Below are 25,548 nucleotides of genomic sequence, written 5' to 3'. Positions count from 1 at the left end.
ACTCTCTTTCTCTTGGACACTTAACCTTAATCTACAATGCAAGGGATCCTGTTTCTCTACCCAACACCCATTCTTTACTGAGAGTGCCTTCCTTAGATTAGAAGGCATTATACAAAGTTGTGTAGTAATATTTATTATTATTATTATTAACCTTTATTTAACCAGGAAAAGTCCCATTGAGATTAAAAACCTCTTTTGCAAGGGAGTCCTGGCCAAGAGGCGACAACACGTTGAAATTACAAAGTTACATACATATTATAAATAACAATTACATTTTAAAAACATTTTTCTCTGGCTCTCTCAATCTGGACTTAAAAGCATTTAATGAAATAAGATCTGCTATCTTCCAGTCTTTTTGCATCATGTTCCATGTGAAAGGGGCAGCATAAGTAAAAGCCCTCTTTCCCAGTTCAGTTCTGGCAAATGGAACATTGAGCAATAAAAGATCGCTTGAACGCAGGCTGTAAAAAACAGTACTTCTCCGTGTGAGCAGATCGCAAATGTAGGTGGGCATTTGTCCAAGCAGGGCCTTATAAATAAAGATGCACCAGTGAGCAAACCTCCTGGAGGACAACGAAGGCCATCCCACTCGAGCGTACAGATCACAACAATGGGTCAAGGCCCTACAGTTTGTAATAAACCGTAAGGAGGCATGATAAACTGAGTCAATCTTATGAAGACACTGGGCGGAAGCATTCATGTACAGCAGATCACCATAATCTAAAACAGATAAAAATGTAGCATTTACAAGACGCTTTTTTGTCTCAAAAGAAAAGCAAAATTTGTTTCGAAAGAAAAATCCCAATTTTAGTTTGAGTTTTTTCACAAGATTGTCTATGTGAGGTTTAAAGGTCAGAGAATCATCAATTAAAAAGCCAAGATATTTATACGTATGCACCACTTCTATGAGGTTTCCCTCAAGAGTGGACACCAAGGGGACAGTTTGAGGAAATCTCTTCATGTTTGAAAACAACATTAGCTTTGTCTTTTCAGCATTGAGAACCAATTTCAGCTCCAGAAGTGTGTGCTGAACCACGTCAAAAGCTTTCTGCAACGATTCTATTGCCTTTTCAAAGTTTGAGCCAAAGGAATAAATAACTGTGTCATCAGCATAAAAATGCATACTAGCATTGGACACATTTTGTCCCAAATCATTTATATACATGATGAACAGCAGAGGTCCTAAAATTGAACCCTGTGGCACCCCAGTGTGAATATTCAAAAGTTCTGAGCACAGATTTTCACATTTAATGCATTGAGTCCTGTCACTCAAATAATTAGTAAACCAGGAGACAACATGTCTAGACAGCCCCAAAGAAAGAAGCCTATGCTTTAAAATGGCGTGATCCACAGTGTCGAAAGCTTTTGACAGGTCAATAAAGAGAGAAGCACAGTGCTGTTTTTTATCAAGAGCAACAAGTATGTCATTTATCACTTTTGTGGCAGCCGTGACAGCACTATGCTGTTTTCTGAACCCAGATTGTAGTTTTGAAAGAACTTCATTAGAGTACAAGAACTCTTTTAATTGCTCACTGACGAGAGACTCAAGGACTTTTGCCAAAACACACAAGTTTGATATTGGCCTGTAATTAGTCAAAATGGCCGGGTCGCCTCCTTTTAATATTGGCGTAACAAAAGTTTGTAGTCCTTAATTATGCTATTATTTTTTCAAGTATGTAGACCTTTCTAAACAGCAAGATGAATAATGAAACATCTGATTACTTCTTGTTAAATTCAGTTGTGTAAATCCACAAAGAGCAGTAAACCTCACAGTAGCAGCTGCTGCAGCAGGTCAGCTGATCATAGCCTGTGCACACAGAAAATCTGCTGGAGCTGTCAATAGAAATGATTGTGAGTGATTTTAATTCCCCACACTGAGTCACTTCGAACAATCTTAGGGTTCATTAGAATTTAGAATTAGAATCTAGAAATGCACAAAAATAACTGGTAGAAATGTTCTCCAAAGAGCTACGTCTTACTTTCTTACTTCTACTACAGGGCCTGTACTTTTTCACTTTTACTTGAGTTAAAGAAGTTGAATCACTACTTCTTTTAGATAGTATTTTTTAACATAAGTATCTGTACTTCTGCTCAAGTAAAGAAGAATTATGGAAATCTAGACTTTGAGGTAATCCAATATTTTCTTTGTGGGACTAGAAGAGAAGACAAAGTAGGGAGACTAAGGGGCCGTGTTATTGTTTATTTATATGCCATATGTACATTATTCACCTGCTTGTGATGCTATATGAAAAGTCAGGTGATCACCTAAGTTAGAGTGATTTGATCACAAGGGGACAACTTTTGCGATAATTCAGTCTGGACTGAAACTAACTTGCCCTTTTATCCTCCTTTCTTATTGGCTCAGGAGCTGGGAAGTACCTTGCAGTGGCATCAGGAGACAGCTTTGTGGATATTTACAATGTAATGAGCAGCAAAAGGGTAGGAGTGTGCAAAGGATGCCTCAACTACATTACCCATCTGGATTGGGATCGGAGGGGTAAGCAGGTTCTTAAAATGCTCACTAAATCTCTACAAATGACTGTTTAGGAACCAGTTATAGATTCAAAATCTCGCTGTTAAAAAAATATTCACCAATATACCCACTGGGCTCTTTAATTAACAGGAAAACTACTTCAAGTCAACACGAGTGCTAAGGAGCAGTTTTTTTTCGAGGCTCCTCGAGGCAAAAGGCAGACCATCCCAGCTACAGAGGTAAGCAGTGAAGAAAAGGCACAACATGGTTATGGTGCTGTTGGCACACATTTTCCCCTCGGGATCACAGGAGGCTTGGGGAAGGGCAGTGAAGCATTAAGACGGCCCAGTTTTCACCAGTATCATTCTAATTTTGGCAGTGGAAGTGGGATAGTGTTTAGGGTCACTTTAAAACATTGTGACATTCACACTGCTTGTGAGGCACACAGAAACAGGGAGCGTTAAGAAAATAAAGGTCAGAGATGAGAGATGTCACTAGGTCACGTCTCAGTGGAGCATTAGACGTCCTCCCTTCTCATTTTACCTCATTGTGATCCATTCGTCTATTATTCCCTAACATTCCTAGTGTTAGTCCGCAGTAGTTATAGGATTGTAATTGAAAGGTTAGGTCTGCTCTTGCCTGGCTTGTGTTTTGGTTTTTTTTTTTGCCTTTTTCTTTGTTTCTATTGATGAGATAGTTTGTGCTGTGGAGAGCCTCAAGGCTCTGTTCGTGGTCCTATTTTATTTCCTGTTTATTCACTAAATATTTAAATTTGTCATTTTAATACAGCATGTCATCTTTATGCCAAAATCCGATGTTATGATCACATTAATTTGTGCAAAATCAGATCAGAGAAACGTAATAAACGGGAAATACATACAACAGGCAACTATAACTGTCATGGTCCTGGGCCATGTGGGCCCAGCATTCTTAGTTTTCATGTATTTTTGTATTTTGTTCTTTATTTAGGCCATGCTTCCTGGGTTGATCTGTTACGTTGTTCCTTATGTGTTTTCCCTTCGTGACTCTTACCCCCTGTGTGCCCCTCTGTGTATTTATGAGCCCTCGTCTCTCTTTGTGTTTTATTCTATGTTTTCCCCAGCCCGTTATGTCTGCGTTCTCCCCGTGCTCTCTCTCCTCCTGTTTGAACCTCTGTGTACTTCCTGTTTTACTTTGCCCATCTCCCATCAGTGTTACGTTCACTCCTGCCGTGTCTTGTTATGATTATCAGTGTCACCTGTGTTCCCCGTGTGCATCCACTTCCCCTGATCATCCCTCATGTGTATTTAGTCTCTGTGTTTCATACAGTCTGTGTCGCGTCGTCTGTGTTCCCACCCTCCATGTTTCCATGCCCGGTCTGTTGTATTCATAGCCTTACCTTAGTTCATTCCCAGTTTAGGTTTCTGTTTAGTTATTGCTTTTGAGCTGCCCTTATTCTTGTTTGTTTCTCTTGCGTTACCAGCCACAATAAAAGGCTCGCTTTTGTTTAAAGTTTACTCCCGTGTCACTCGTGTCCGCACCTGAGTCCTCCACGCACTCTCCACACGGTCTGTCACAGCGGACCGTGACAGTAACTATGAATATAAATATAAAAGAATACAAATATTAAATGTGTCTGGGATATTATAGGTGCACAGGTGTGTAAATACACATCGTGGCTTACAATAAGTAATGGAGTGCAGTGAGGGGTGTTTAGTCCTGTTCAGTATGGGTAGGTCTGACCCAGTTAGAAGAATTAAAGAGTCTGATAGCAGCAGGAAGGAACGACCTCGTGTGTTGTTCCTTCACAAAGCGGGTTGAAGGAATGTGTTGCTGAAACGGTCAGTGTGTCCAGTGTGTTATGAAGGGGGTGGGAGTCGTTGTCCGTGATTGCCAGGACTCTTGCCAGCATTCTGTCACCAACCACCTCCTCCATACTGGAGCCAGCAGAAGTTAGCATAGCTTAGCTTAGCAAATATACTGGGAGCATGTGTAAGCAGCTAACTAGTTGAGCCAGGTCTGTTAAACTATTTTCCACTTTTCCAGTTCTTCCTTTAAGGCAAGCTGACCATCTTACAGCTGTAGCCTGACATTTAACAGACATCCAGTGTTATTTACATAGTGGCAGAAGCACAAAATAATAGGGAGTGAATTCCACCAACCATACGATACTCTCTGACCAAACAATGATGATGGTAGGAAACCCATCGTCTGATAGAACTTTTAGCAAAAAAAGGACAATGTCAATGTGTAGTTTAAAGGCAACATGATGATCCTTTGACGATCCTGCAGTGATGAATGCTCGTATTAAATATGACCCTAGTTTCAAATAATTAGGTAATCGTGTCTCTAAGTGAAACTTACTGTGAGTCTAAAACTCAACCTTCAGACTGCCCTAAATGCTCAGTTTCAGACACTTTTTTCCACTATTAACAATTTATGACATCAGTCAGTGCTGATTTTCCTAATAAGGCTTAAGAAGCCCCACCTGCCTGCTGTTTAAACCTTTTATTTGCAGCGGGCAGTATATCACAGCTTGAGTTTTTACATGGGTAAACTAATGTGCTGCAACAAAGCTTCTCTGCTTGAGTCCTGGAATAAAAATATAAAGCTATAAATGACCATAATAGGTCCACTTTAAGCTGTGCACTAAAAGTCTGTCACATCTGACTCTGGATTTTTCTTTTTACATTAAGAAATTTGTGCAAAAGCTTTTCCAAGCAGCACATAATTATTCATCCAAAAGATATATTCTTATATTTTAAATCATTTCCTTTGGCAGCTGGTGTATTATAAATTATCTTCCTCCAGCCACTGAAGATTACAGATGGTTCCAAACGTTGAATCTTCTAATAAAGGCATGGTGTGGGGTTCTGTAGGGTTTAGAATTCAATATAATATTTTAGTTTTACCTGTGAGGCTTCTTGGAGTAAAACCCTCAGACTGTATTTCTAACCTATGTTAATGTCCTTCCAGTTTGACATTTGTTTTCTTATTTCCTGGCTTTATTCAGGTGGAGAAGATCGATTGGAGCACATGGACGTGTGTCCTGGGAACATTTATTGAGGGCATCTGGCCTGTGATAAGCGAGGTCACTGAGGTGACCGCTGCCTGCCTTAGTAATGACAGGAAGGTGCTAGCAACAGGAGATGATCTAGGATACATCAAGCTCTTCAGATATCCTGTCAAGGTTCGACACAGTGCATAATTCTCTGTATTATCTTGTTTAAACATCGCATGACTCGAGTTATAAGTTGTGCAAATTTTATGTTAATTATGTGATAATGTCACAAATGTTAAATAGCGTCCTTCTCCCCCAGGGGAAGTATGCAAAGTTCAAACGCTACATGGCCCACAGCACACATGTTACTAATGTGCGATGGACCCACGACGACAGCCTCTTGGTGACTGTCGGTGGGGGTGACACGTGCCTCATGATTTGGGCCCACGAGCCCGAGGGCCACCGCGAAATCAGACAGTGTGACAGCGAGGAGTCGGATATTGAGAGCGAGGACGATGGAGGCAAGAAATTGAGTTCTTCTAAGATTTTTATTTGTCAGACGTGATCCTCTTGTCGAATGAAAAATCGAGTTTCCTTTTGCCCCACCAGGTTATGACAGCGATGTGACGAGGGAGAACGAAATCAACTACACCATCAAGGCCTTATCCACCAACATGCGACCAATGACAGGCGTGAAACCCCACTTGCAGCTGAAAGAGCCCTCTGTGGATGAAAGGTATTCCTCACTGAAGCAGTGACGCAATAATAATAACGAGGCTTTTGTGTCAAGCTAAAGCCAAACCTGACTTCTTCACACAGCCCTGTCCTGTCCCTTTCCTTTTGAAATAACTCTGCCTTTTCTGCTCTTCTTTCCTTTAATGGCTGTCCATCTGTCACTATCCTGCTCCATTATTTTATTCCACTTGAAGACAAGGGGTAGTCAGGTAAGTTCTTGTAATTATATAGAGCGATTCTGCTAAAGCAATAAGCATAGGCACATAGGCAAACTGTATGTAACAGCAAAAAAAAGAAAGAAAGTGTGGCCTTGATCCCATTACATGTTTTCACACATGCACCATAACCCTTAGTTTTTGTAGACATTACCCAACTGAGATGCACAATATTAACTTTGCTCATATAGCAGCTCTGAAATAAAGATTATAAACTCTTTGAAACTCACTTTGACAGACAAGCAAAAAGCAGAACACCACATTCAAACAGGAAGTCAATTGTTAAGCCCACAAAATGGTCAAATTAAAAGGTTAATATAAGGAAAAGGGGATGGCAAAATGCACAAATCAAATTTTCATTATAAAAAACACCAACAGTTAAAAAACAAAAACACAAGAAAAGATAGGATTACATAAAAGCTGTGCTACAAAAATATGATTTAAGAAGTGATTCGAGGAAAATCTGCAAACCTTATCTTTCAAGTCAGGTCATGCTATATCCAAGCAAAGCATTATCACCTTTAGAGTTAAGCTTTGAATCTAGAGTGGCTCCTCTTGTGAATCTGAGAATCTCAACATTTCTGCTGTGCAGCCTGGGGTACGACACAGACATGTGTTAAATGTACAAATGTTAAAAATGGAAAGAAGCCAGAGTAGGGGTAATGTGCTAAAACTAGTCAAAAGATTGATTTGATGCTGATTCTGAACTGGTTGTAGGCAGGTGAGTGAGGAGGGAGTCACTACAGTGAAGCCTTAAGAAAATAAAGTGCAAAATAAATAACTTTCCCCAAGTCAGAATTAATGTAAGAAAACAAATGACAAAATCAGTAGGAAAGGATGTGAAACAATCTTACCTACAAGCTCCTGAGTACAGATTCAGTGCAACGCTTTAATGTGAAAAAAAGTGCAGATCTGTCTTGTCTTTGACACACTCCAGTAACAGTTTCCAGTTTCCGCTGGAAACTGAAGTTGTAAAATCTTAGTGAGAAGACCCAAAAGTAGAAGGTGATAAGAACAAGAAACAGGCTTCATATGGTAATATGTTAATGCAAGCAGGGATCAAAACACGGATCAGAAGCACAAAGAGAGAAGCTTGACAAAGATGGATGAAGTAGGACTATATGCACAGGTGATTGACAGACACAGGTAAAGATGATAAGGTGTGGCACACAGTCATAAAAGAGGGAAAAAACAGGAATTAAAAGCAAAAATGATCAATGACTTGGACTTATAAAGTGCTCTTTTACTCTAATTGAACACTTGAGCACTTTTAAGTACAAGCCACAGTACTTACAGCGCTTTCTTCTATGGATTTATGCACTAACACACACACGCACACTCATACAGATGAAGTGAAGCCAACTTGGGTTGGGTATCTTTCCCAAGGACACTGAAGCAGGACATGTGAAAAAAACAGCTATAAGTATTGCTGAGACATGAACATGTACAGAGCCCTGCAGGGGACATTGGAGAAAAAAACTGCAAAGCACTGAGTTAATGTCTTTGTAGTTGATGCCAAGCTCAAAGAAAAATCTCTGAATCTCTCTCGCAGGTGTGTGACAGGTTTCAGTACTGATTTGAAAGTGCATGGACTTAAATGAAAAACTTTTGCGCGATCTTGCAAAAATATATCTTCAATTTTTCCTTCTCCAGTGTCCCTTGTAGAGCTCCTTAAACATGAACACCAAACATGGTAAAAAAAGAAAAAGATGAGGGAATACAGAAGAGTGCGAGAGAAGGGACATGAGCAAGACAGAGAAACACGAGAATTAGAAAGAATCACATTAGTAACAACACATCGACGGATGATTGTGTTCATTTTTCGTTCTTGTCTGGAGTTCATGTTTGAAAAAAGCTGGACAAATTAAATCCCTGTTTTGGGCGTTCTCACTACCAGGAAAAAATGGGGCTTAAAGTTCAATAAGACATTGAATTATTTTGCTGCAGTGTCCTGTCCTCGTTCGTAGTCATCGCAACAGAATCTGAACAAGTACTAAATCTTTTCAACAGTCAGCGACTCGGGGAGAAATGGGAGGATTATAGTGATATCAAGCGATAAGAAATATTAACATTATACATGATCATCCCTTTAAAAGTTTCTTATTGTTCCAGATCATGCATTATGAACTTTCCCACAATTATAAAACATCTCGAATGCATCACCGACTGTCGGTGCTTCAGATTTGTTCTTTCACAGATTGATTGATTCATTTATTTTTTTGACATCGACGCAACCAACCACGCAGCATCTTCTGGGCAGCGGTTGTCATAGAAATGGACTTTGGTTGTCATGGTTACACGGCGGCACTGACTCTTGTACTTTATATCCTCAGTGGCTGAGGTGTTGCTTTGCACGTGTCCGCCTGGCAGCAGTGAGCGCTGTGGGAAACCTTTTTTTCTAACTCTTGTTTTTTCTTTGTCATTGCTGCCATGAAGAGGATCGAGGTAAGTTCCTCACTGTGTTTTTCTACTCTTCATTTTCTCCTCGCTATCACTTTTGTGGTCTTTTTCTGACCTGCATTAACTACGGTTTGTTCATATAAAGTTACAGGAGTTGGCTTGTAGAAATCTGCTATTTTTGGATTGTTGGTGGTCCTGCTCTGACCTCTTGCCTCTTACCCTTGACCTCAAACTTGCACAGAATTTCAAGAGAAGCCTAACTTTTAATACACAGCAGGGGTTTCAAATATTTCAATATTGGCTCACCAACAAGTCTAATTCAGCCTATTGGATGGCTTTGCAAAGTGTGAAAACTGCAGTAACATCATTAATTACACCACTGCTCCCTGTGTGGGATGCTAGCTTTACTTTTCCATAGTTTGAACTGTGAATAAATACTGCTATTGTTTAGTCACTAAACCTCAAAAAGGGCACTATTCTAAGATAAATTTTTAAAATAGCTTTTATTTTAATTGCCACATTTCAGACATTAATCTAGTTTAAACAGGAGTCTTTAACCCTGGAGAACCCATGGGGTCAGATCCGACCCCATTGGTTTACTAGGGAAACCATGGGGTTAAATTTGATCCCATGGGTTTTCCAGGGTTAAAGTTTGCAAAAAAATTTATAAATTTTGCCCGAGTGGGGTAAATTGTGTCTTTCATTTGGGTTTGTGTTTCAGCTTTTTTAAACTCTTTGCTGTGATCCAGGTGAACATTATTAGAATTCTGTTACTTATTAAAAACAGAAAATTTGGTGCGACATTGAGATTGAGACTGAATTGAGTTTGACAGCCCTGATTTAAAGAAACACAAGAGCTGAATTGTAAATGAGTAGTTTTCTATTGGAGTTTTGTTTGGTTGTTTTCATCGCCCACAGGGTTGTGCAACATGAATTTGTCTGCCAGGGTGAGGCTATCGTTGCGGTGACATCCTGACCTGAACTGTGCTTTGGTCACGCCAACACAACTTTTCGCCTCGTCAGCCCCATTTCCCAGATTCCAAAGCAACTTTTGTGCACACTGGAGGAGATCCAGCACACTTCGCATGGGAACAAAAGAGGGACAGAACAGGACCTCAGAGAGATCTAAAAATAGCAGCCAAGCTGAAAGCTGTCAAGAGAAGCCTGAAGAGATGATCCTGAAGGGGAAATCATCCAAATTTAAACCAGGAAACGATTTCTGTTTTGTCAAACGCTTACATTAAAAAATGATTCTGTCACCTAAGTGTGCTCGAGGCAAACGAGGCAAGGTTTAACAATTCTTCCTTGTGCTAACTTTTGTATGCACAAAATAATGAAAATGAACAGGTCTAACTGTTGGTTTAGTCCCACATTATGGAAGCATAGTGGTGGCATTCCTATGACTGTTAAAGTAACATCAGTAATATGACCAGTGCACTGAATTGATGTCATGCCACTGCGTTCATATATATTCATGGTTTTTATGGCAGTAGTTACTACTGACCGCACATGTTTATTACTCCTGAAGTCTCTGCTTTATTTGGTGGTGTTCAAGACGTTCATTTGTCCTGGATACTAAACCTGTCGTGATCCTCTTTAACTTAATTTATAGCTTTCATTCTCTTCTTCTTCTTCACACACTACAATAACTTTTGAATTGTGATGGATATTGAGCCAGTTGAGCTACTACGTCATTGATATTCCAGTTTATTTTGTGTTTCAGCTCGAAAACAGTAGAGAGGCAGCTTGCTATTGATATTAACCACTAATTACTTACTAAAATATACTATAAGAAGTGTAGTGAAGTTCTTAGGTGGAACCAGTTGCTGACACAAGTTAATAATTTTAAAAAATGCTTGAGGAAGATGACTCGTCGATCTGACTGAGTACGCACCAGGGAGGAGGCTAATAAGACAGCAGTAAATTAAATCAGACAATAATGAAGGCACGATTGGAAACATAAGCAGGAAACTTACCCTGAAAATTAAACAGGAAGTAACTGAAAGTGATAAAGAAGAGCTCACACAGCCAAATACAGGAGACGCAGAGTGCTGTGAAGAGTAAGCAGTGTTATATTCATGTAACAACGGTAGTGCAATGATCCTTATTATGTTCGTCATCATCATTATTGCTGTCAGCATGAAAAGCAGCTCTACGCCAATTCTCTTATCACAGCTGTCTGTTTCAGGCCTCCTGTCAGCAGAGCGCTGCCACAGCCAGAGAAGCTGCAGACCAACAATGTCGGCAAAAAGAAGAGACCCATCGAGGTAAGGACCTAATGTCATGAGTGCTGGTTTCATTTGAACCCTGGCAGGGGTGCTGTGATCGTCACGTGGAAGATTTTGAGTGTCAGTCACTTCTTTTCTCGTATTGCAGTTCTTTTCCTGCATGGATTCATTGTGAAAATGAATTTATTAAATTAAAAAATGGGCACTCCAGCCTTCTGGACTTTCATACAATTAATCTTATGTAATGTAACACATGTGTAGGTGTGATGCACTCTTTTGTGTTTTATTTTTGCCTGGTTTTAGATTGGAGGGTAAAAGATTAATGAGTTTCCAGTTGTGCCAGATATTTTCCTTTTGCTTGGGGATTTTGATAAGTACGTTTATTTTGATGAAATGTCACAGCCGTTATGTGTTTCTGCGAGATTTCGGCTCGTGCTCTCTGTTCTGGGATGTTTTTAGGAAATGTGTGCACCTCAACTAGCATGCAGGCTGAAAACAAGGTCAGGGAACAATACGTTAAGATTTTCATCAAACTGGCAGCAACACTTTAAAGCTTGGAAAACGCTTTAAAGCAAACAGTACAACGTAATTCAGATATTTTGAGAAAAAAGGCTTTATTGTCACATGATCTCCTGTGACCTTCGTGGTTAACAGTCTGTGTGCCCACAGATTCAGAGAGGTGCCACAACCACTCTTAACTGTTTTATCAGAGGAGACAAATGCATGCATTGTAAATATTGAAGGACACATGTCCCCTGCATCTGCTGAAATCTACACTCATGCCTCATATTCTCACCTGAACACATTAATACAGATACACAAATGATGTATTTATGTAGACCCAAGAAGGCTTGTCTGTCTTAGATTAGCAGATGATTGAGAATGCTGTTTTCTAATGTGATCATTTTAGCCTAAGACACTGCATGCTCGTCGTCAGTCCACATAGCCTCTCTGTGGATGAGGATGATGATGATGCTCTAATCGAATGATGGCGATCTTCAGCGAGCAAGCTGGCCCTGAAGATCTTGGTTGTCATGGCGTTAACCTTTCTGACTTTCAGATCGCCTTTTTTTTCCCCCTGACTCTCCCACAGGACCTGGTGTTAGAGCTGGTGTTTGGTTACCGTGGCAACGACTGCCGCAACAACGTGCACTACCTGAATGAGGGGACTGACATAATCTACCACACGGCCTCCGTCGGTATTGTCCTCAACTTGACGACTTGTAAGTCGGCAGAAGATCGACTAAACCATCAAAGCAAAAAAAATATCACGTATTTAATGTAATGTGTGTATGTGTGTATTCACACAGCCTGCCAAAGTTTCTATGTGGAACACAGTGATGACATTTTGTGCCTGACCATCAATCAACACCCCAAATTCCCCAACGTGGTGGCAACTGGCCAAGTAGGTATGTTTGTGAAAAGTCGCCCTCCTGTGTCAGCAGCTGCTTCTTTCTCTAGTCTCTGTCCTGTGTTGGATTACCATACATCTCCCTCTTATAGGCTTATCAGCACAATCAACCAAATCTCCAGATCACCATTTTTAAAACATGAATACAGATGAGGACAACATTATTAGCACTGCTATGAAATTTTACATTTTTGTTGAAGTTTTTCCAATGCCACTTGATGCCAAAATATAAAAGAAATCAGTTTAGACTTGAGAAAACATGTCAAGAAGTGGACTGAGAAGTGTCATCAAGAAATTCAAAGGAAGCCACGTTGTACGTAACAAGCCTGGCAGAGTAAGGAAGAGACAGATTTCAAAGACTCGTGGGAGATGTGCCTAAAGACCCCAGAACAACTGCCAAGACTTGACGTAGCCGAGTCATTCTCCAGAGGACAATCACTAGAGCTCTGCAGAGGAATGGACTGCGAGGTTGGAAAGCAAGAAAACTGCACTTCTGCAGAAGAGACACCTTCAAGTCAAACTGAAGTATCCTAAGGACAACCTGCAGAAAGATTATGGATACTGGAAGTGTGTCCTTTGAGCATATGAGATGAAACTGGAGCTCTTTGGACACAGAAGCTGCTTATGTTTGGAGAAAGAAGGGAGAGGCCTACAACACAAAGAACGCCATCCCCACCGAAGCTGTGCGGACGCTGCAGTGTGTCAGGAACTGGGAATCGGGTCAAGGTGGAAGAAAGTCATGACGAAAGAAGGAAAGTAAAGATTTGGGAAGAAAACAGCAAAAGCGTGTCTGGGTCGTTGCATTGTCTTCCAATACGACAACAACCCAAAACATCCATCACTCCTGGTGATGAACTATCTCCGAAAGGACAAGATGTTATTTACTGGCCTGCACAAAGCCCTGACTTGAATCCCACTGAAAATCTGTGGGGTGAACTGGAAACTACTGTTGACGTCAGCGGATAATAAAAGCGAGATAAGCTGATTTCCAGAAGAAGAATGCGCTCCGATTTCAGGAGACATGTGAGACTTGATGAAAACTGCAGCAAACGACCGCAGGCAGCAAAATCCAGCAAAAATGATTCACAAATTGATATTAGCATCAGAGGGGTAATAATTCTGACCCTTGTAGTTTTTAGCTTTTGTAAAAGTAAGTTTGAAAAAGCTGTGTTAAAAACTTAACACTTAGGGAAATGCTTAAAAAAATGACATTTTCAAAGTAAGGCTACTAATTCTGTCCTCATCTGTACCTGTAGGAATTTATTAAAAGTATATTTTTCTCACATTGTAAAAGAGAAGTGACAAAGGAGTTGTGACAGGACAACTGATCTCTTTTTAATTTGCAGATCACTTTTGTTAGCTAGTTTAAAGGCTAATGGTTTTGTTGAAGTTTTGGTTACCACTGCTGCTCAAAAGCCATGTTTTTGTCAATAAAAGTGTTTTTTTATTTTGGTTTACAGGTGATATCGGTGACATGTCAGGTAAGAGTTTAAACATTCAACAACTGTTAAGGATCTGACCACTAAGTATGTGAAGTCACTGCCATCTAGTGGCAATATCTACCTTCAAAAAGCTGCCAAATAAGAATATAAAATTTGTAGAGAGCAGTGTATAAAATAAAACAGAACTTTGAGGAATAGAAAATCATATCTAAAGGCGTAATTAAGAATTAAGAATAACTGTGATAAAATGTCTGTTTGCTTTCCCTTAGCCACGTCTCCATCTATCCATGTGTGGGATGCCATGACCAAGCAGACGCTGTCGGTGCTACGCTGTTTCCACGCGGGTGGAGTTTGTTCTGTTAGTTTCAGTGCCACAGGAAAACTCCTGCTGTCTGTGGGCCTGGATCCCGAACACACTGTCACCATCTGGAAGTGGCAAGAAGGTAGGAAAACAAAAAAGCACTTCCCTGATTTTGCTGCTGGGATTTTCACTGACAGAACAAACACGCTTGCTTTCAGGTGCCAAAGTGGCCAGCCGGATAGGTCACACCCAGAGGATCTTTGTGGCCGAGTTTCGGCCGGACTCAGACACACACTTTGTGTCTGTGGGCATCAAGCACGTGCGTTTCTGGACATTAGCTGGCCGAGCTTTGCTCAGCAAGAAAGGCGTGCTCAGTACCCTGGAGGACGCTCGGATGCAGACCATGCTTTCTGTAGCATTTGGAGCTGTAAGTCAATCCCGTGATGCCTGTTCTGCCTCCAATTTTAACACGCTGTTTGTTTTTACCTCGTGAATCAAGTCTAATAATATTTACAGCTCGACAGATGCCACACTGTATGCTTGAATGTGCTGTGAACTGTTTTTGTGCTGCTTGCTCTGCTCTCTTAGGCCACTAGATTAGTGCAGATTTGTTTTCTTTTCAGAATAACTTGACATTTACAGGTACCATAAGTGGGGATGTGTGTGTGTGGAAGGAACACATTCTAGTAAGAATAGTGGCCAAAGCTCATACGGGCCCCGTGTTCACTATGTACACCACACTGAGGGACGGCCTCATCGTCACCGGAGGCAAAGAAAGACCGTAAGTTCTTCTCTGTTACATTCATATGTTATATTCCATATTAGTAAGATGTCAGGTGTCAGTTTATTATAGGCATGTATAAACACTGTGCCCAGGCAAAATATAGCTTGAGGAAACACCTTGCAGGAAATAATATTAAACCTAATGTTGAAAAATGCATATTAACAGGATTAAATACATGTATTTATTTAAGATATGAATGAAAGAGATTCCCATGGTTATTTTCCACAGGTCAAAGGAGGGCGGTGCTCTGAAGCTCTGGGATCAGGAGCTGAAACGCTGCAGAGCCTTTCGGTTAGAAACCGGACAAATCATAGACTGTGTTCGCTCTGTATGCCGGGGAAAGGTAGGTCACAAATCACACGGTGCTTGATTTAAAAAAATTGTCCAATTTTTTTAGAGTACGCTAGACCAGTCTACAAATAATGTTTGTGGTTTGCCACTGGGACCTTTAGGCCAGCTCTTAATCTAGTCTATTACAGGGATTTCAGATATGAGTCTGAGATATTCTGGTGCTCATTAGCTGATATGCTTTCAGCTGTTCTCTACAAGCTCAGTATAACTCTCTGCTCTGTGATAGCCAAGAGAATACTTCCCATGCTGCTGATTCAGATGACTTTCTTTTTAAATCATCATCAAGACAATCACAGCTTTCAAGACCAAAAAAATAAAACCCTCCTTAATTATGCCTTCACTTTTCTCAGGACCGAACTTGTTTCATAAATGCTGAAGTTACCGCTGTTTCCGTGGTAATAGTTATCTGATACATCATAACTAAAAAAAAGATGACAACGGTTTTCAGATTTGGAGTCGGCAGGTGAAACTTTACTAAGTGCAGGTGAAAGAATCCCAGGAGCAAAATGCTGACCAGTGTTATCTCTTTTGATGTGCCAGGGTAAAATCCTGGTGGGGACCAGGAATGCAGAGATCATTGAAGTAGGAGAGAAGAATGCAGCGTGCAACATCCTGGTGAACGGACACATGGACGGACCGATATGGGGTTTGGGCACGCATCCTTCTAGAGACGTGTTTCTGTCAGCCGCAGAGGATGGCACTGTTCGTCTGTGGGACATCCCAGAAAAGGTCAGGTCTTACGTTGAACAGAGCAGCCTCAGATTTACATCAGTTTGTCAAGAAGTTAACAGAAACTCTGTGCTGGTTTTTCATCGCTATGTGGGGGGAACAGAAGATGCTGAATAAGGTGAACCTGGGCCACCCGGCGCACACCATCAGCTACAGTCCTGAGGGAGACATGGTGGCCATCGGCATGAAGAATGGAGAATTCATCATCCTGCTGGTCGCCTCACTCAAAATCTGGGGGAAGAAAAGGGACCGGCGTTCACCTATTCAGGATATTAGGTAATGCACACAAAGCACAGTCAAACTTTCCTTCAGTAAAAACTTTTTTGGTGTGTCTAAAAGTCTTTTCTTATTTATGAAAGAACATTTTTGTAATGAGGAAGGACGTTAGTGAGGTGGACCGTCTTGCCAGTTTTGTCATTATTTACACCCTTCAGCAGCCACTGCCAAAAAACAATCAATTTTTGATTTCAAGCTCCCGACAAAATGTTTGTGTGGATCTCAAAGGATTAGGGCTGAAGTCAGCGAGTGCCAGCTGGATATGGATTAAGAGTAAGACATTTGTCTGGGACACATTATGATTTGCACTGTCCAGAGCAAGGTTAACTAAAACTAAACCAAAAACTATAATTAGATGTGAAAAAAGACATTTTAGTTAACCAAAAACTGAAACCTTGTGAATTAGAAAACTAAAATCAAATATAAGCCTTAGTTTTAGTATCTGTCAAATATTTTCTTACAACTTGCCTCATGAGTCACTGAAAGACACATTTATTGAGACTCTGGATGTCTACAATCGCCACACTATGTGAATAGATTCTATTTTTATTTTATTTTTTATATTTATTGACATTTAATATTTTTTTGATGTGATTTGTCACTGTGATATGTTTAATGAACCATCTAAACTGAAGAATACTCCAACTGTACTTGGCGTACTGTTAAACAAATCTGAGGAGAATTGTGATTTCATCTCCTCCTTCGCAGGTTCAGTCCGAATTCTCGCTACCTGGCTGTGGGCTCCAATGAGTGCGCCGTTGACTTCTACGACCTGACGCTCGGCCCGCAGCTGAACCGAATCAACAGCTGCAGGGACATCCCCAGCTTTGTGATGCAGATGGACTTTTCTGCCGACAGCAACTACGTCCAGGTGTGGAGGGCTCATTAACTTGTTGCAGGAGAGAGTGAGACGCTGGCGAGCTGATACTTCTCTAACCTGCCATGTCTTTAAACAGATATCCACGGGTGCTTATAAACGACTCGTGTACGAGGTGCCATCTGGGAAGCAGGTCACAGAACAGTCTTATATTGACAGGATCACCTGGGCCACCTGGACAAGGTGAGGGTCACACTAATAAGAGTAACAGAAGGCATCCTTATTTATTTGGAAACTAAGGAAAATGTCACTGTGTGTGTACCCAGTGTCCTTGGGGACGAGGTCGTAGGGATCTGGTCCCGTAACACTGACAAAGCAGACGTCACCTGTGCCTGCGTGTCCCACTCGGGCCTTAACATCGTCACGGGCGATGATTTTGGGATGGTAAAGCTGTTTGACTTTCTCTGTCCAGAGAAATTTGTAAGTATGATTGCATAATTTTATGATTGCGATTGTGTTTGATGTATTAGGGCAGCACCTGTTTTCTACTACCGGCATTTTTCTGGCAGTTTTAGTAACCCTTTGGACATTTTTAGGTATTTTTTTGGCGGTCTGTGCTGCTCATCTTAATTCCAGTCTGTGTCTCCACCGCCCCCTAGTGCCAATAACAAACAAAAAAATAGTAATACATGCAAACCTTAGGTCTGAGGGGATCAGTGAGATAAATGGTCTGAAAGAAGTGCACAGACTCTACTAATACTTGTCAGAACTTGTCAGAACATTTTTCAACAATAAAAACTTTTTATTTGATGCCACAAATCCATGTAAAAGTGACACTTTGCTAGTAGCCTTCAGAGCTGCCTCAGTTCCTGTGGAGGTCACTTGAGTACAGTGAACTAATTGTAATGTTAAACAAACCAGATATGATATGAGCTCTGTGGCATCGTGTGTTATCCTGCTGGAAGCAGCCATCAGAAGATAAAGACACTGTGGTCATAAAGGGATGGACGTGGTCAGCAGCAATACTGCGGCAGGCTGTGGAGTTTAAAAGATTCCCATTTGGTGCTAAGCAGCCCAAAACGTGCCAAGAAAATATCCCCCACACCATTACAGCAGCAGCAGCCTGAACTGTTGATACAGGCAGGGCAGATCCATGCTTTTATGTTGTCTATACTAAATTCTGACCCTACCATCTGACTGTTGGAGCAGAAATCAGGACTCATCAGACCAGGCAACAGTTTTACAATCTCCCATTGTCCTATTTTGGCGATAGAAGCTACCACCAAGTTTGTTTTTCTGTTGATGTGCTGGTTCAGTGTGAAGGTTCAGTGTGTTTTCAGAGATGCTTTTATGCATGTTAGTGAGTTACTGTTAGCTTTCAATCAGTTTGAAGCAGTCTGGCCATTCTCCTCTCACATCAACAAGACATTTCCACCCAGAGAACTGGATATTTTCTTCTTTTCCGACCATTCTGTAATCCCTAGAGATGAATCTGTGAAAAAATCCCAGAGAACTAGACATATATATATATATATACTCCTGTCAACATGTGATTTTATGACATATTTGTAATATGAAGCAGCTGAACAGGTATACCTAATAAAGTGGCCATAGAATTTCTTTTTATAATCATTTGTCAGTTAACTGACAAATTGATCACCTAGAAAAATTAACTTTATATAATTGTAATATATAATATAATTTATTCAAGCCTAATAGACAATTTTGTTTATCAAGTGAGCAGAAATAACAGAAAAATGCAGATTTCGGTAAAACACAATGGCACACCCATTGCTTTGCTATAAGCTTACGCATGTGATCCACGTGTAGATAATATATAAATGTGTTACTGCACTTTAAAAACTATCAGTAGCAGTTTATATAAATACTTTCTGTGTTCTGTTTCAGGCCAAACACAAACGATTCCTGGGCCATTCTGCTCATCTGACAAACGTACGCTTCACAAACGGAGATCGCTTCGTCGTCAGCGCCGGCGGGGACGACAGAAGGTATGACCGAGAATCCAAATTACACCATCGCTTACAAGTGTTTCAGTCTCAGTGTTAAGTGATGCAAGCCTTTTCTTTTATGTCCCTTCCAGCCTCTTTGTGTGGAGGTGTGTCCATGCCCCGCATTGAGGATCACACTGGGATCATCCAACATCAGAAAGTCAGGGGTCAGAAAAAAACAGAAAAGAAAACTAAAGGAGACATTTAAACGAGGAGGAGGAGGAGGAGGAGGAGGAGGAGGGACCTGGCAGCTTGTAAATGAGATAAACCGGTGATTCGACTTACTGCCTCAAAACTAGGTGCATGCATATGTGCAAGGCTCATCTTCATCACAGTCCTTGATTGTGAAAACAGGCAGAGGGCATACAGCCCTGCTCTCCTAACATCACATCGTCACTGAGGAAGAAAAGAATAAAACACCTAATATGTGCATATCATTTCAGTGATGCATTATTTCTTTTTTTGAAAAACAAGCTTATCTGTGTACGTGTCCCAAATAGCAGTTTTGCCATGTGGCAGGCCTCTGAAATTGTGTTACTGACAATGCCATTTTTCAAAAAAGGAAACAAACATGTAGCAAACTGAATTAGCCTTAATCTGAGCGTTTAGAAGGGTTTGGATTCTTTTTGTATTGTTTCATTTTATTTATTTATTACCTTTTTTTTATTTTTTTTTCATCCATTTATTCTGTTTTTAACTGGTAATTCCAAATCCTGTGGCCTTCCTCCTGAATGTAACATCCACTGTTATGTTCTGGATGTCAGCATGCCAAAGCATACTATGCACTGTACACCTGACCTGCTCACTGTGTCGCCCTGGTGGTTCATTTAAGACGTGATAACGTGGTCGTGCTGTTGACTGATTGACCTCAACCCCCACCCAACCTACCCCACCCGCCCTCTGCAGTGTTCCCCTCATGTCATATTAACGTCCGTGTTTGAGGATTCGTTTGTGATTTATTAAAGGGTGTGTGCATGGCTTACGGGAAGACAATCTGTCTGAACCAAATTCCTCAGAAAACAAAAAGAACAGCTGTAAATTGAGATCTCGTTGCACTCGTTGCAGTTCCAGTGGTCACTTTTTAGTGTGCTGCTACGATATGTTGTTGTTGCATTTTCATGATTATGAGCGGTGTGATGTTTTTTCAACAGTGCGTTGATGTTTCGTGAAATAAGATATTGCTTAAATGGAATGTTTATCAGAGAATATTAAAAAAAGTGCAAAAGATTTCCTCCTTGCATTAAGACTAACTACTAAAAAAAAGTTGCTGCATATTTTGATTTACATTTCATCAGTGTATATACCATTTGTAGATATTCTTTTTGTATATTTTTGTGAGATGTTTCTTAAATTCCACTTTATTAAAAAATAATTAAAATAAAACACAACCATGATCTTTGAAACTTGGACTCATCCGTGTTTATTGAGACTGATGATGCTTGAGAATTGCTCAAATATTCCCTAATGCACTTATTTTTAGAAAAATTATATTGCTACAGTTGTTTTGCAGTTGGGTGAATTCTGACAAACCCATCCCTGGTTCAGGTTTTCCTTTCCAAGATGAAGTATCCTAGATCACCTCCCAAGTGCCGGTGATCCAGCTCCACGTGTTGCCATCAAAAAAATTAGTGACAGCAAAAAATTTGAACCACAATGTTCATCGATTTAAGAAGGGCGACCACAAGAAGCTCGGCTTGCAGATTCTGCCCCATGATCTCCTCCCCAGGTACACGTTTGCTCAGATTTATTCGGGACCACAGCTTTTGCCACATTATGAGTTATAAAGTTTAGTTTTGTTGCACAGTAGGTTGTTTTACAGTAGCCAAAGCAAGAACTGGCTCCACACCAGCATCATGTAGGAACTTAAAATGTGCTTGGCACTTTGTGAGAACCAGGTTTGAGAATTAGTGCGTCTTGTTGAATTTGCACTGTGAAACTCTACTGAACTTTCTTGGTCTCAAACCTGTCCATGTGAAGGTTGGTTCCCAAAAGACAAATAGGAAAAACTGACTGCACTGACACCATGGCAGTAAAAAAAAGTTAGATTAGCAGGAAGCTTAAAGATTCCTTTATTTGTGTTGTGATTGTACTATATACAAGGGTATCTCTCAGTTGTCCTTCATTCTACTGCCTGTGACCTGGAAATCAATTTAGCTTACCATGTTAAATGAGATCTCAGTTCATAATATGGGACTGCAGAAGAGGAGACAGAAGGAGACTTTAACCTCCTAGGACCTGGCATCCACATATGTGGACATCACATTTTGGGACGTCTAGACCAAAATACTTAATTATTTTCTACAAGGGCCTGATAGCCACTTACGAGGACATTATACTGCCACAGTTCTATCAAAATTTGAAACAAATGTCCTCATATGTGGATCTCATTTTTCTCAAAAACAAAAATTAGGTTGAAAAAAATAATCTGGTAATTCTTTGTTTCTACATTCTTTAGGTCCCAATCAACCCAAATAGCAAAGAAAAATTCAAAATGCATGCCATGAAAGAGTTCGGGTCTTAGGAGGTTAAAGGAGGATAACCAGGTGAATCCTAACTGGAATATACAAATTGACAAAAGAAAGAAGAAAGGGGGCCATCGTCTTTGTACTTAAGCCTACCATGGTTGATACCTACGAGCGGCCCAACATAACAGATTTCCTGGGATCACTGAAACACTTGAAACACCTCCGCTAAGCAAAGGAGGCTTTTCATGGAGCTGTTGTGTTTCACGAGATTGTGAAAGTAACAAATTAAAAACAACAGAACAGGTGAAAATCTTAAATGTGCTTAATTTATTACATATAAAACAAATATACTTTAGAACTTTATATTTATCGCCTATTTACATATTTTACAAGAACTGAATACTCACATACTTCATGTCAACCTTTTTTAAAGTACTGCTAAATATTGACTGTCAGTGAGCATCATCGTCTCCTATCTTGTACACAATTTGAAATAGAATACTGTTTACATCTGTTGTTCATTCAGTTCAAGTCATTTTCACAGCAAAAAAGACTAATTTTAATCTACTAGTTTTCATGTCGAGCTGTTAAAAGTGAAATGAATTATGATCCAATGTGATAAAATGATCTGACTTCTCAGTTTATTAGGTACAGTTATATATATATTAGTTATATATTATTATTATATTAGTTATCTTATGCACTCAAATGAGAAATATCTCTTCATATTTTATCGTTTTGCACATGTGCACCCAATAAACTGTGAAATCAGAGTGCTGCATATTACTGCTGCAGGTGTCGGGGAATGAGTTAGGCAGGATCATAGTTTAACAGAAAAGGAACTGCCACAGGAGCAGCCGTGATCAGCTTGTGGGTTCTTGAGCACTTGGAAGGCGGAGCGAATAAGCTCCTGACTGAAGTCCACCGTGGATCCTTTCACAAATTCCAGGCTCTCCTGGTCCACAATAACGCCAACTCCTCCTTTCTCAAACACTCTGAAATCACAGCAGTGGCACAGCTGATAAAAAGCCCATAAGGAAACAACAACAAGGAACATGTATCACTAGATTATGCAATAAGGAAATCTTGATTCGGGGTTGTTTACCTGTCGTCCTCGTTCTTCTTTCTGTCAACCGAAAACTTGTACTGAAACCCGGAGCAGCCTCCTCCCTCCACATATATTCTCAGGTACTCGCCCTTTTCCGTGATCTCCCCTAGTCTCTGTATTAAATAAGCATATTAGATATAACACATGAGGTACACATACTCATTTATCAAAACAGAGAATGAATGATAACCAATTTTAGCCAGCTGGGGTCTTCCTGTGTGGAGCATTTTCCCACTAAACAATTTGGAAATAGAATATTTAGCAGAAAGATCAAAATGATAAAAACACTGATATCTATTTCTGAATTAAAAGGCATCATAAGGAATGTGGTGAAAAAGATGTGGTTGTCTTTCCTGAGCTGCTGCCACTGCTTTTTGTTCTGGGTATTTGTGTATTTTACATTACATTTGCTGTTGCTGCATTTCTGATATGTTAGGTGTTTGTATGGCTGTTAGCTCATAAAAAGGATTAGATCTAAAAGCACATGGGAGTTCCTGGTAGAATAAAAGTAAGTTTGAAGGAAGGAAAACATTTTTTTTAATTAAGCCTCTCAACGTGTAAAAAGTGTCTGCAGTTTTCTGATGCTGGTGTTTGAAAGTTTGAGATCAACTGTATCTCGTTGTCCATGAGCTAATTATTGTATACAGTATATTAGTGTGTAGCTCTGTGTTCAAACATATGTTCTCTGATTGGTACAGACCTGGGCCCGTATCCCTAAAGAATCTTTGTGCAAAAAGTGGCTCCTAGCGGCCAAATTCTAAGAAAATTCTCAGAGTCATGACGTTTTCTTAGAATTTCCCCTAAAAGTGACACGACAATCCCAGTTAATATAAAAGCTATTCCTCAAGATTCCTAGCGCTTAAAAGGGCTCCTAAGGCGAGATCTGCTAAGAGCAGGGAAGAGGACTTTTAGTGGCTTAGGAGTTCCCCTAAGCAGCTGCACAAAATGGCCAACAGAAGAGGCAGGAGAGATGTCCTGCAAACACTGGATGACAGGGAATTATTGAGATGCTACAGATTGGATCGTGCAGGAATCATGTTTGTGGTGGATCTCCTTAGAGATGCAATTACTTCACCAACTCGACGCCACAACGCTATTACACCGGAGACGAAAGTAATCACAACCCCGAGGTATTTGGCAACCGGGAAAATGCAACAATGCAGCAGTGATGACTTGGGTCTGCAATCACAGACATTGCTAAAAGCTGAGCCATGTTACCCTCGTTAAGACCACACTGGACTTGTAACGTTGTGATTTCTACTTCATTAAGGACAGCCTCTTGAGATAGGCCATCTTGTTTTCAACGGGGTCCATATGGGAGTGAAAGTACAAAATATGCCAGCTAGGATATTTATATGAGCAAATAAGACACGAATCATTATTTGAACAGGGTGTAATGAGTTTAAGTTTTCACATATTTTAGATTCTAATGGCTATAACCCCTACAGCTTACTATTCATTTTCCAGATATTTTCTTGAATGTGAAATATTATTTACAATTACAGTCAGCATAAGATTAGAGTATATAATATGTTTATTGATTTGAGGGTACATCCTTTGCTCATTATCACCAAAAGCTCATTTCCATCAAACTTGTAGGATCAACCAATCACGGCTTTTGAAATGATGACTCATACCTAGCAACGGGGTCAACCACACCTCCTCACTAAGATAGGATTTTCCATCCATTCCTTGCTCAGAGTTAACTGAAAATGTTCTGGAATCACTTCTAAGCTAAAACTCCTGGCAAGGAATTTTTAGGTTAAGTTAGGAGCTCTCTGAGAGGATTCTCAGAATCTTTAGGGATACGGGCCCTGGAGTTTTTCAGGGTGGACCTACAACCTTAGCATACTTTGAAAACTCAAGTTTAAATGCATTTTGATCTGAATAACTTTTCACCTTGATGAACTCTATTGGTAAACTTCAGAATCAGAATCAATCAGAATCAGAATACTTTATTAATCCCGAAGGAAACTTGATTTCTTGATGATTTTTTTTTTTTAAAATTGTGTGTTTTAGTATTTACAAAAATTAAACACTAGAAAAACTGACAGTGTCATGGCGTCCCCAAACAACAGGGTTAAATAAGCTCAGTCTAATTGGTCTCTAAAGGAGTCAAACTCTTAGCCTGAATTATGGTGACTTGGTGTTTCAGCTTTTGAGGTTTTAGCAGAAAACAGCAGTTTAAGAGTGTGTCCTAACCTTCACGCATGACTCAGTGAGGTGTACTTCAGATGAACCTGACACCCCTGGCTTCTCCTGGGTGGAGGCGCTGCTGTAGCACCGAAGCCCGGCTACATACAGCGACTGGGAGTTGTGAGGAAGACGGTGTAATTGCTCAGTCACGTTGAGGATGTTTGGGAGAGTGGATGCCCTGCAAAACAACAGATCACACTTGCAGCGTTGCTAACAAGCCTTCTAGCTCGTTAGCATAACGTTACTTATTGGTAGCATTGAAGGCTAACCTGCTAGCTAGCTAGCTAGCAGTAGCTACATTTTTTACACAATCAGGACTTTATTAGTTATTACTTTTTTAGAGAGACGTTTAATATGTCCTGCAATTTGTGAGAAATTAACTTTACCTAGCGAGAGTCAATAATCTTGACTTCGACGCAGATATCATTGCTCCTCTCACGAAGGACATCTTCCATAACAGATGTTGCTAAACCCCGCCCCTACATCGACGTATATTATCGTGCCCATGTTAGCCATTTGATTCGTTGTACTAGCTGCCAATCATGACTCATTGGGTATTCGATACCTTAGTCGTGGCTTGCAGGCATATCTCTTCTCAGCTCTTTGCCCTTGTAGGTGGAGCTTAGAG

The 25,548-nt window shown here is 40.3% G+C and overlaps 2 protein-coding genes across 3 annotated transcripts in view; one reads left to right on the top strand and one right to left on the bottom strand.

The window, feature by feature from the left end:
- Positions 1–20,068, top strand: part of eml5 (EMAP like 5) — a 51,543-nt gene extending 31,475 nt beyond the window's left edge. Inside the window, exons 23-42 of one of the 2 annotated variants that reach the window (XM_085391312.1) lie at positions 2,366–2,497; positions 2,624–2,712; positions 5,466–5,642; positions 5,773–5,974; positions 6,063–6,189; positions 10,992–11,070; positions 12,125–12,254; positions 12,342–12,440; positions 13,903–13,923; positions 14,154–14,327; positions 14,404–14,612; positions 14,809–14,966; positions 15,198–15,312; positions 15,861–16,049; positions 16,156–16,325; positions 17,034–17,196; positions 17,282–17,385; positions 17,469–17,622; positions 19,051–19,151; positions 19,244–20,068. In XM_085391312.1, the coding sequence (XP_085247438.1) occupies positions 2,366–2,497; positions 2,624–2,712; positions 5,466–5,642; positions 5,773–5,974; positions 6,063–6,189; positions 10,992–11,070; positions 12,125–12,254; positions 12,342–12,440; positions 13,903–13,923; positions 14,154–14,327; positions 14,404–14,612; positions 14,809–14,966; positions 15,198–15,312; positions 15,861–16,049; positions 16,156–16,325; positions 17,034–17,196; positions 17,282–17,385; positions 17,469–17,622; positions 19,051–19,151; positions 19,244–19,280 (2,630 nt within the window). In that variant the 3' untranslated portion in view covers positions 19,281–20,068. Of the gene's footprint in view, positions 1–2,365; positions 2,498–2,623; positions 2,713–5,465; positions 5,643–5,772; positions 5,975–6,062; positions 6,190–10,991; positions 11,071–12,124; positions 12,255–12,341; positions 12,441–13,902; positions 13,924–14,153; positions 14,328–14,403; positions 14,613–14,808; positions 14,967–15,197; positions 15,313–15,860; positions 16,050–16,152; positions 16,326–17,033; positions 17,197–17,281; positions 17,386–17,468; positions 17,623–19,050; positions 19,152–19,243 lie in introns of both variants that reach the window. The other variant, XM_085391311.1, reaches the window with a different exon arrangement.
- Positions 20,069–21,911: 1,843 nt separating this feature from the next.
- Positions 21,912–25,453, bottom strand: isca2 (iron-sulfur cluster assembly 2). The gene is made up of 4 exons (XM_085392320.1): positions 25,307–25,453; positions 24,927–25,098; positions 22,722–22,837; positions 21,912–22,611 (listed from the first exon to the last, which is right to left on the bottom strand). The coding sequence occupies exons 1-4, from the start codon at positions 25,366–25,368 to the stop codon at positions 22,437–22,439; spliced, it is 525 nt and encodes a 174-aa protein (XP_085248446.1). The 5' UTR covers positions 25,369–25,453; the 3' UTR covers positions 21,912–22,436.
- Between the last annotated feature and the right edge of the window lie 95 nt (positions 25,454–25,548).

Source organism: Rhamphochromis longiceps, linkage group LG19 (genome assembly GCF_057381845.1).
Source record: "Rhamphochromis longiceps isolate RC_006_pf linkage group LG19, R_longiceps_female_GT1.1, whole genome shotgun sequence".
NCBI classification, from domain to species: domain Eukaryota; kingdom Metazoa; phylum Chordata; class Actinopteri; order Cichliformes; family Cichlidae; genus Rhamphochromis; species Rhamphochromis longiceps.
This window is presented reverse-complemented; position numbering and strand designations above follow the sequence as displayed.

Excerpts from the sequence above, each read along its gene's own strand:
- isca2 (XM_085392320.1), bottom strand. The coding sequence starts at position 25,368 with ATGTCCTTCGTGAGAGGAGCAATGATATCTGCGTCGAAGTCAAGATTA. Across the intron at positions 22,838-24,926 it reads TCACTGAGTCATGCGTGAAG|AGACTAGGGGAGATCACGGA; the intron begins GTTAGGACACAC and ends TATTTAATACAG. Across the intron at positions 22,612-22,721 it reads AAGAAGAACGAGGACGACAG|AGTGTTTGAGAAAGGAGGAG; the intron begins GTAAACAACCCC and ends CTGTGATTTCAG.